Raw genomic sequence first — 8,538 nt, 5'->3', positions numbered from 1 at the left:
GACACCAATTAAGACACAAAACCATATCATCCTCATCAGAGAATTTAAAAATGAAGAAACTTGATGCCATACCTATGACTTGCAAAGAGCACATTGATGCTTAGTTTCCACGGTTAGGCATAGCAACGGAAAGGGCAACTAAGGAACTTATCAATAAAGCTAAAGTGATATTCTTCATGACTGGCCACTACCGATTATGATCGATTGTGATCGAGCCAGCCGCACTCCCTTTAACCTTCTATATGTGGGAGCTCAACAAAGGGAGAAGCACCTTTGGTAGCTAGCTAGGCATTTGCGATCATTTTTGAAGGGTTGTGCCCAAAATATGGGGGTCAAAGAAGGAGACAAAGCTCGAGACTCGTGAGTGGGAAAAAAGGGAACTCCTTGCTCAGAGAGAGGTCCGAAGGGCGAGGTAGAGATGGGGGTTTGGAGCTTAAGGCTCGGGCTTGTCGAATGGTCGCTAGAGGGAGGAAGAGGGATATCTATTTAAAAAACTCCTAATGTTACCTAATATCATATCACACAAAAAGAAATCTTACTTTTGTAAGAAAAAAAATATTAGTGATAGAAATGTTACACCCAACTTTAAAAATAAGGATATTTTAGTCATCTAAATGTTTTTGTTAATAAAAATTAATTATAATGCAAATTTTAGGGGAAATCATGTACAAATCCTAATAAATAAAGCTTGTGAGAGTGCTAGTTTGGTAAATAAACTCCCTCAAATACCCGGGCTTTCCCTCTCCGCCACCGCAATCCCCAAATTCTGGCGCGAATGACTTCAAACCCCTCTCTTCCTTCTCCTCCCCCTCCTCCAACAATGGCGGAACCCCTCCGCCTCCAGATCGAAGAGATCAAGACTCATCCGGACCGATCCCTCGCCTATGCCACTCTCCTTCACCTCCAGCGTCGCTCCGCCGACAACCCCTCCTCTATCGAATCCTTCGCCCTCCTCTCCCCTCCTCTCCTCGGCGTCCTCCTCGATGACATCCACCACAAGGAAGAAGAGATGTAATGTATTCTCCTTTAACAAGTTCTTACGTCTTACCTTCTCTTGTTTCTAATTTTTTTTTAATGCATCTGGAACAGCGCTGCGATATCTCTGAAGTGCCTCGGCTTCATGTTGTATCATCCCTCTATCGTTTCTTCAATTTCAGGTATATAATTTTCTTTATTCTCATTGTTTGATAAAAGTCAATGAACTCATTGGATCCAATGCTTTAAAAGATTGTAGGCAGTAGGCAGGTGGGGTTACTTAGCGCCTAGGCACTAGGCGGGTGAATAGCGAGTGTCTATAACTAAGGCGGTCATGTGATACAAAGCTGTGAAACATTAAGATATTCATATGTATCCACGAAAAAAATTGTTGTTGTTCCATGAATAGAGGCAATGGTCGTCGTTGCCACTGCAAGAGTAGTCTTAGATTAACAGCGACAGCCTTCTAGCTGTTGCCCTTCCCTGTTATGGTTGCCATTACTAATCCTTACAAGAATAGAAGAGGGAGGAGAGAGGATGAGAATTAAGAAAACTGTGGCAAAAACACTCATTTAATAGGAACCCCTTGGAACTTGAATAATATGTAAGACCAAGTAGGAATAGTATTTTATACTTAATAGCTGTACTAGAATTGATAACAAGTATTAAAATTGCCTAATCACCTATCACATAGGGCTTGACTACCCAGGTGCCTGTTTAACTGTTTATGCAAGCGCCTAGATTCAACCCGTCTCAAGGACCAGCCTAACACATCGATGGGGCACCTTGATATTGCCTTCACTGATTTTTAAAATGCTGATCAGAATCATTGGATATTTTGGTTGTAGAAGAGATGGGTGGAATGGCGTTGGATTCATTGGTGAAGCTAATTACGACTACCCGCATGAAGGTTGTTTGATATTTGAATCGTAGATTTTTGATGTAGTTTTGGGATGATGGATCAGTGGTGATTTGGGTTCTTTCCGCACTGCAGGCTATTTGCAATCTGGGAGTTTGGTGCTTCTCAGTTCAGCAATTTGGTTCTTCAATTGTTGAGTTAAGAGCGCATTCATTAGTTGGGGCTGTTGTGCATGCCCTTGAGAACCCGTTTGGTTCCTTGTCGACAACTTATGAGGCAACTCAGGTTCTTTCGCTTGCTCAAATTATTAATTATTGTTAGTAGCGTAATCATGAACGATCATATATACATATATTTATTTATTGTGTTCCATCCAAATTTTGATCAAAGTGTGACTTATGCATAGTTTAAAGATTCCCACCATTAGATGTATGAAGTATATGGGATTTTCATCTTGAGAAGATATATCTTGGCAAGTACTTGAACACCAAAATCGGCATGCTAGTGCAGAACTTACCAAATTCTTAATGTGAACCTCAAGTACCAAAATGTTCTTCAACTTCGTTGTTGCATTGAGATTTTAAGTTATTTATTATTTTCATGTTTATTTCTATTTAGATTGTGTGGAGGATATACAAGATCCACCTTATTAATTTATACATTCAATGCTTTGTTTTGTTGAGTATAATTATACACTGCTGCAGTTCAAGAACGATCACAGAACACAGAACGGTAGAAAGACAAAGAACAAAGTTGGAAAGCAACTAAAAGGATTGATTTGTACGATAAATAAAATTTAGTTCATTTGATTTACATGGCTCTAAAACCGTACTGAGATGTCTATAATAATCCTGCAACCTTGACATAAACAGCACTCAAAGCTTCCATTACCGCATTTTTCCCAAATATTAAGCACATGGTTTTCTCTACTTGGTGGTGTAAATGAAAACAAGAATTGGATGTTTTGTTTTCCACTTTTCCTTGTAACTCTTCTGCAATGTTCGTTTGAAGGCTGTTATGAGACTGGCTTGCCAGATTTCTAAAAGAATGAGAGACTTGTCAAGCATATGGGTCCCACCAATTTACAGAAGACTTTTAAGCACTAATAAGATAGAAAGGAATGTTGCAGAGAGATGCCTCATAAAGATTTCATCCATCATATTACCTTCTCAATCACTTCTTTCTGAGGTAACATGAACATCTGCTTGTGTTACATTATTTGCCGAGAATCATATACAGTTAGTTATATTGTAGTTGGTTTGATGCTTGCAACAAATTCATTCTGTCTGCAGAGTTTAATTTCAGTTTGGTTGTTAATGATATGAATTATTGCAACCCTAAGAACTGATATTGATATGCTCCTTTTTGTATTAAACAATGTCTTTCTAGGTGGAATGCTAGAAGAATACATGTTCTAAATACTTCATATTGTTGCAGATGTCCTTACACATACCATCCCAAACTTCAAGTAGTCAGATTCATATCCATTTTCCTGAAACTTACTGATTTAGTCTGATATATCTACTGGAAAAGGGTTTTATTTATTTTTCTATTACTGATTTAGTCAGATTCATATCCTTAATAGCCTTCCTTTGACTTTTTGTTGAGTTTAGATTGTACAAAAGTCAAAATTTAGATTGAGTACCATTTTCAGACCTTTTGTCCCAGCATATCAAATTTTAACTAAACCTAGGTATACTTATTGCATCATAACCCTAAACGCGTTAATTATTGACCCCCTATGTCCCGACTAAGCATGGAATAGCATATTGCATGCCAAATAGACTCCCGTAGCTTGAAATAATTTGTGTTGAGCTAGCACAAACTCTGCACAGCATCGACATGACACAAATGGCTAAGCGCAACTCAATATGGGGAATCGTTCGATAATACTCCTTAGTGCTAATAAGGCTCTGGCATATCTGGACCATATCTGCACTTGAGAGGCATGCTTTATTTTCTTCAAATTAATGTCCTGATTGTTTTAGACATGGATTTAATCCACCTTAAATTATGCAACATTTTAATATTGCCCTGCATCTGCGACATTCCTACCATTTAACTTTAATTTGCTATCATGCTGTTGCCAGAGAATTGCTGAATCTTTCCTACTACTATTTCCTTCTGAAAATGAATAATGTTTGGCAGAATATTCCAATTCATATGCTACATGGTTGAGCAGGCTGCCTTGTCAGACCTCAAGCAAAAGCTGCTTCCATGTATGGCAGAGATGTTGCATGATCATGTCCAGAAGGTTCATGTCATTAAGGCATGGGGATGGTATATATCCTTGCTTGGTTCCAATGCTCTGAAGAACAGATATCTGGTCAATAAAATGCTGAAGATTCCTGAAAAGACATTTACTGATCATGACCCACAGGTCCAGATTGGTTCACTGGTAAGCCAGTTGAGATTCATTTTGCACCTAAATGAATAATTCTGTGTCTTTCTGAGAATAAGTTGGCTTTCTAGATGTATGTTGATTATATCCTTTGGTGCATAGGCTGCATGGAGACATTTAGCTGATGCACTTATTCTACCTGGGATAGCAAACTTTGAGAATCAGGTATCATCAGAAAATATGATTCGGCAAACCAAATTTGCACCAATTGCAACATCCACAAGGAATTCCGACATAAGTGACCTGTTAAAGAAAATGAAGGTCATTATGGTGCCCTTATTAGGCATCATGTCAAGAAAATGTAACATTGCGGTTCAGTATTCCTGCCTGAACACATGGAACTATGTACTACATAAACTTGATTCCTTGGTCAACCATCGTTCAGTTATAGAGGTTGCTTATGTACCCATACTCAATGCAATTTTTTCCTCGGGACCTGATGAACAGAACATGTGTTTGTGGACCTCTTGCCTTGATATTCTTCATGAGCATGTGTTGTCAAATATTAAAGAGATGGCCTTGCCTAAAGAGAATTTGTGTTATCAAGTAAAGAGGTCTACTTTAGCTGGATCTTTTGTGTATGGCAAAGATTTACAGGAGTTCTATCCCATCAAATGGTTGCCTTGGGATATTAGTTACTTGGGGTTTCATTTAAAGATGATCTGTAGATTCATCAATCCAGAAATTATGAAGGCTTCGACTTCTGAGAACAGAATTTTGGCTCTGAGTGCTGCCTTAAAAATCTTCAGATCAGTTTTAAAGGTTGTCCAGGTTGAATTTAATAGGTCATTCACTTGTGAAAATATACAAGTCAGCATCAAAAGTATTATGAAGTTTGCAAAGGAGATTTGTGAAGATCTGGTTTTGAAACAACTTACTAGTCAATGTGATGACTTGTTATGTATAGGTCTGCAGTTTGTGAAGGCTATCAGAGGGGAATTGGAGCCCTCCGTGCTATCATCTCCATCTTATGAGATCAGTTTAGATATCAATTACATTAGTGATTTGCAACTTCCAGCATATATTGGTTATCCAAAGATATCAGTTCTGGGAGTAAGGCCTCTTGCTTACATGAACATGGTTTGTCCAATGGTCTACACAACAATTTTTTATCTCTCTATGTTAGCTCAGTTTACAATAAAGTTGTCACTTAGAGATCCTATCTTACAGGAGAACTTACAATTCTTCTCAGTGAATACCATAGAAAATTTCCATTCTGTCGTCAGCTTTTTGTATATGCTCATCCGAAAACCTCTAGATGAGAGGTTAAACTGTTTGACAATGTGGAGCATAGTTGCAAAGGGCCTGAAAGAGCAAATGAGCTGTATCTTTGATTCTTCTACTGCTGATTATAAAGTAGTTTATCAGTTTTTGTGCTATCCCTTCCTGATACTACTTCCTCCTGAAAATACATCTGCCAGTTTAAATAATCAAAGTTCCTCCAAGTTATTACTTTCTTCCTCACAACTAGAGTCAGAGATGGAACTAGTTATAGAGGTGTACAAATCACTACATGATTATTCCAGTCATGGTTCAACGACAACTTCCGTGAATGATTTTATGGAGAGCCTATGTCAATTTTTAATTGGACTTCTTGATGAGAATATTGACTTGTTTCGAGACAACCTGAAGTGTTCTTTATGGGAGAAATCTCCAAGAATTGTTATTCTTTCTGTTCTTGGTGAAACAAGCATTCAGATACTGGAAAATAGCCAGGTTTTATATTTTTCTACTACGGAGTCAAAAGAATCTGATAAAGGGGCTGCAGATTGTAGACAATTTGGCCCCATCAAGAATAGATTGGGGCTTGTTAGAAGGTACTTCTCTAGAACTTTTAGTTGGAAATGACCTTTTATTTGTGATGACGAATACTTTTCAACATCCCTGATAATGCTTCTATTTGCAATGTATGCAGGTTTTTGGAGTTGTCACTTGTACCTCTAAAAGAAAATCCACAAGCTGAGCACCAGATTACTAACAGGCAATAATTCGCATACCTTCTATCTTCCCGTCCTTTTTATTCTACGGCATTTATTTGTACTTTCTACTCTTTCTTAGTGTTCACTTGTCTCTTGTCATGCTTGAGTTTCAGGGTTTTCACATCTCTCGTGAGTTTTGCGGAACAACTTGTCTTGCAAAAAGACATCCTTTTGCTCTTGGAGGTCTGTAGAAATATCATGTGTTTTTTTATGATAATTTTACATTGAAGCACATGAGATTATCTTGAAAGACATGTACATGTATCTTTTTATGCAGATACTTTCCGATCCATTGTGTCAATGGCTATCTTCATGTGCTCTCCTATATGGTAAGATGCAACAAGGAGTCATTTATCAGCTCCTATCTCTCTGGGGCCAGACATTGGATTGCTTGCAGAGAAGCCAACCACTGATAATATTTGACTCTTCCTTACTTATGATTCAAGCACCTCTCCTTCAAACTACTCTTGATCATCCACATCCACCAATCGCAGATGTAACTGTTGCATTTTGGAATGCAACATATGGTCAGAAAGTAAACTTGCAGTACCCTCAGTGTTTAATCACAAAGTTAGTCAAATTATCAAGAACTAGAAAGATAGATCTTCGAAACAATTTTCATGCTTACGGTGCCTTCTCACGTGAAGAAGTTGAAGGTTTGTCTGAGAGACTTACTGCACCAGTAATGCGCAAGAGGACACTGGGAGGAAATGAACTTGATGAATCTGAGAGCGAGAGAGCATCCGTCAACATGTCTATTGGTTTGGGAAGGAAGAGATTGAAATTGGGCAAATATATAGAAAAGGTACAAGAGCATCAGGATGGATGTGAGCATCCTCCTGGCTCTAGCTCCAGAATTGGTTCAGCATATCCCCTAAAGGGAAAAGAGCCTAGAAAACCAGAACACATCTTGGAAATGCTTCAAAGAAAATAATAGGTTGTATATCATTGTACATATGGAAATTATGTCATTTTTATTTCTCCACAGGATATGTTGCACACCTATCAAATACAAAATTCATGGTACTGTATTATATAATACAGTAACATAGATGGAACCAAGAATTAGGGATTCACCAAAGAAGTAGAAGGAATGTATCTATTCTTGAGTTGCTGCGCTGTTGTTTAGAATGATTCTTCAACCCATATCTGCAGTCAGGCATACATAAACATAAGAATGATACGGCAAATCTCGAATGTGGAAATCCGAGTTGGATGATTAATGTTTGACCTGGTCCCACTGCTACTAATCATTAGTACAAAGAGATTTCTCTTATTGACCAAAAATGGCAGATTGGATTCCAACTAGGAAAGGATTCAATAATTTATTAAGAAATTTTTGCATTCAGAAAGCATTTTTAAGTTATTAAAGTTAGAGACACTTCTCAGATTAAGTTTAAAGGGATAGCATCTGGGCTATATGTTCACTAGAAGACTATCTAGCTCCTGAATAACAAAATATCCTTTGGTTAAAATAAAATCTTTTTTAAGGAGAAGGCCTTTAAAACAAGGGAAGGCCATATAGTATAATAAAATATTTCGAAGCCCATGTAGAGATTCTTTATTAGTGTCTTCCTCATCTGACTCTTTCTCTTCGAACTCTTTGCACAAATTCATTATTTTCAGTGGTTTGAAGAGCTTCTCTTCTACATTATGGAAGTCCTCGGCACCATCCATAGTTAAGATGTTTCTTTGGTTCGCTGCTCTTAATAGATTGGACATTAAGGATATCCTTATTTCCAAAAGTACTGTTCCAATAATTAGCTGCTTCGACGCTAATATGGAGGAACCTTCTACATCTTCCTTAATTGCAAGTTCATTAAGTCTATTTTGGCTCACTATATTTAATTTATTGGTGTTGATTTTATGAAAGATATCAAAGATTTCAACGCAATCTTCCCCATATTTCTCTTACTCGATTGTAGATTTAGAGGGATTAATTACTAAACTTGAAGGATCTTATAATCTCATTATTCTTTCACTCTGTGGCATATTTAGAGGGATTAGTTACTATATTCAAGGGATCTTAGAACCCCATTCAAAATTTGTAATCTGTACACGTTTATTATATAGTGAAATGAAAACAAAACTAAGGAACCAGCCTGTTCCCATTCTCACATTGTATCGGAGCATCTAAATATTCTGATTTTTTTAAAACTATCTCCATTGTCATCTTCCTCTTGACATCCCACCCACCTTCCTTACTTGCCCATGGCATCCTCTTCCACTGCTAATACCACCATTCCCACTTCCTCTATCCTCCTAAGGTAAAGTCCATTACACAGGACATCTCCTTAAAACTGATCAGCCTCCAACTACTTAAT

At 37.6% G+C, this 8,538-nt stretch overlaps 1 protein-coding gene across 2 annotated transcripts; it reads left to right on the top strand.

Annotated features, from left to right (window-relative positions):
- The first annotated feature begins 766 nt into the window (after positions 1–766).
- Positions 767–7,290, top strand: LOC140800041 (uncharacterized). 2 transcript variants are annotated; one of them, XM_073154673.1, is made up of 10 exons: positions 767–1,011; positions 1,090–1,157; positions 1,824–1,885; positions 1,970–2,119; positions 2,846–3,022; positions 4,017–4,232; positions 4,338–6,052; positions 6,151–6,216; positions 6,328–6,397; positions 6,492–7,290. In XM_073154673.1, exons 1-10 carry the CDS (start codon positions 776–778, stop codon positions 7,146–7,148), a joined length of 3,417 nt encoding a protein of 1,138 aa, XP_073010774.1. In that variant the 5' UTR covers positions 767–775; the 3' UTR covers positions 7,149–7,290. The 2 variants fall into 2 exon arrangements, with proteins under 2 accessions (XP_073010774.1, XP_073010775.1); XM_073154674.1 differs by lacking the exons at positions 767–1,011; positions 1,090–1,157; positions 1,824–1,885; positions 1,970–2,119 and having other exon boundaries at positions 2,893–3,022; positions 3,983–4,232.
- Positions 7,291–8,538: the final 1,248 nt, after the last annotated feature.

This window comes from Typha latifolia, chromosome 13 (genome assembly GCF_019914945.1).
Source record: "Typha latifolia isolate L0001 chromosome 13, TyphaL0001v2, whole genome shotgun sequence".
Taxonomy (NCBI): domain Eukaryota; kingdom Viridiplantae; phylum Streptophyta; class Magnoliopsida; order Poales; family Typhaceae; genus Typha; species Typha latifolia.
The sequence above is the reverse complement of the archived record's forward strand: the minus strand, read 5'-3'. Positions and strand labels throughout refer to the sequence as shown.

Excerpts from the sequence above, each read along its gene's own strand:
- LOC140800041 (XM_073154673.1), top strand. The coding sequence starts at position 776 with ATGACTTCAAACCCCTCTCTTCCTTCTCCTCCCCCTCCTCCAACAATG. Across the intron at positions 1,886-1,969 it reads TTACGACTACCCGCATGAAG|GCTATTTGCAATCTGGGAGT; the intron begins GTTGTTTGATAT and ends TCCGCACTGCAG. Across the intron at positions 6,053-6,150 it reads AGATTGGGGCTTGTTAGAAG|GTTTTTGGAGTTGTCACTTG; the intron begins GTACTTCTCTAG and ends CAATGTATGCAG.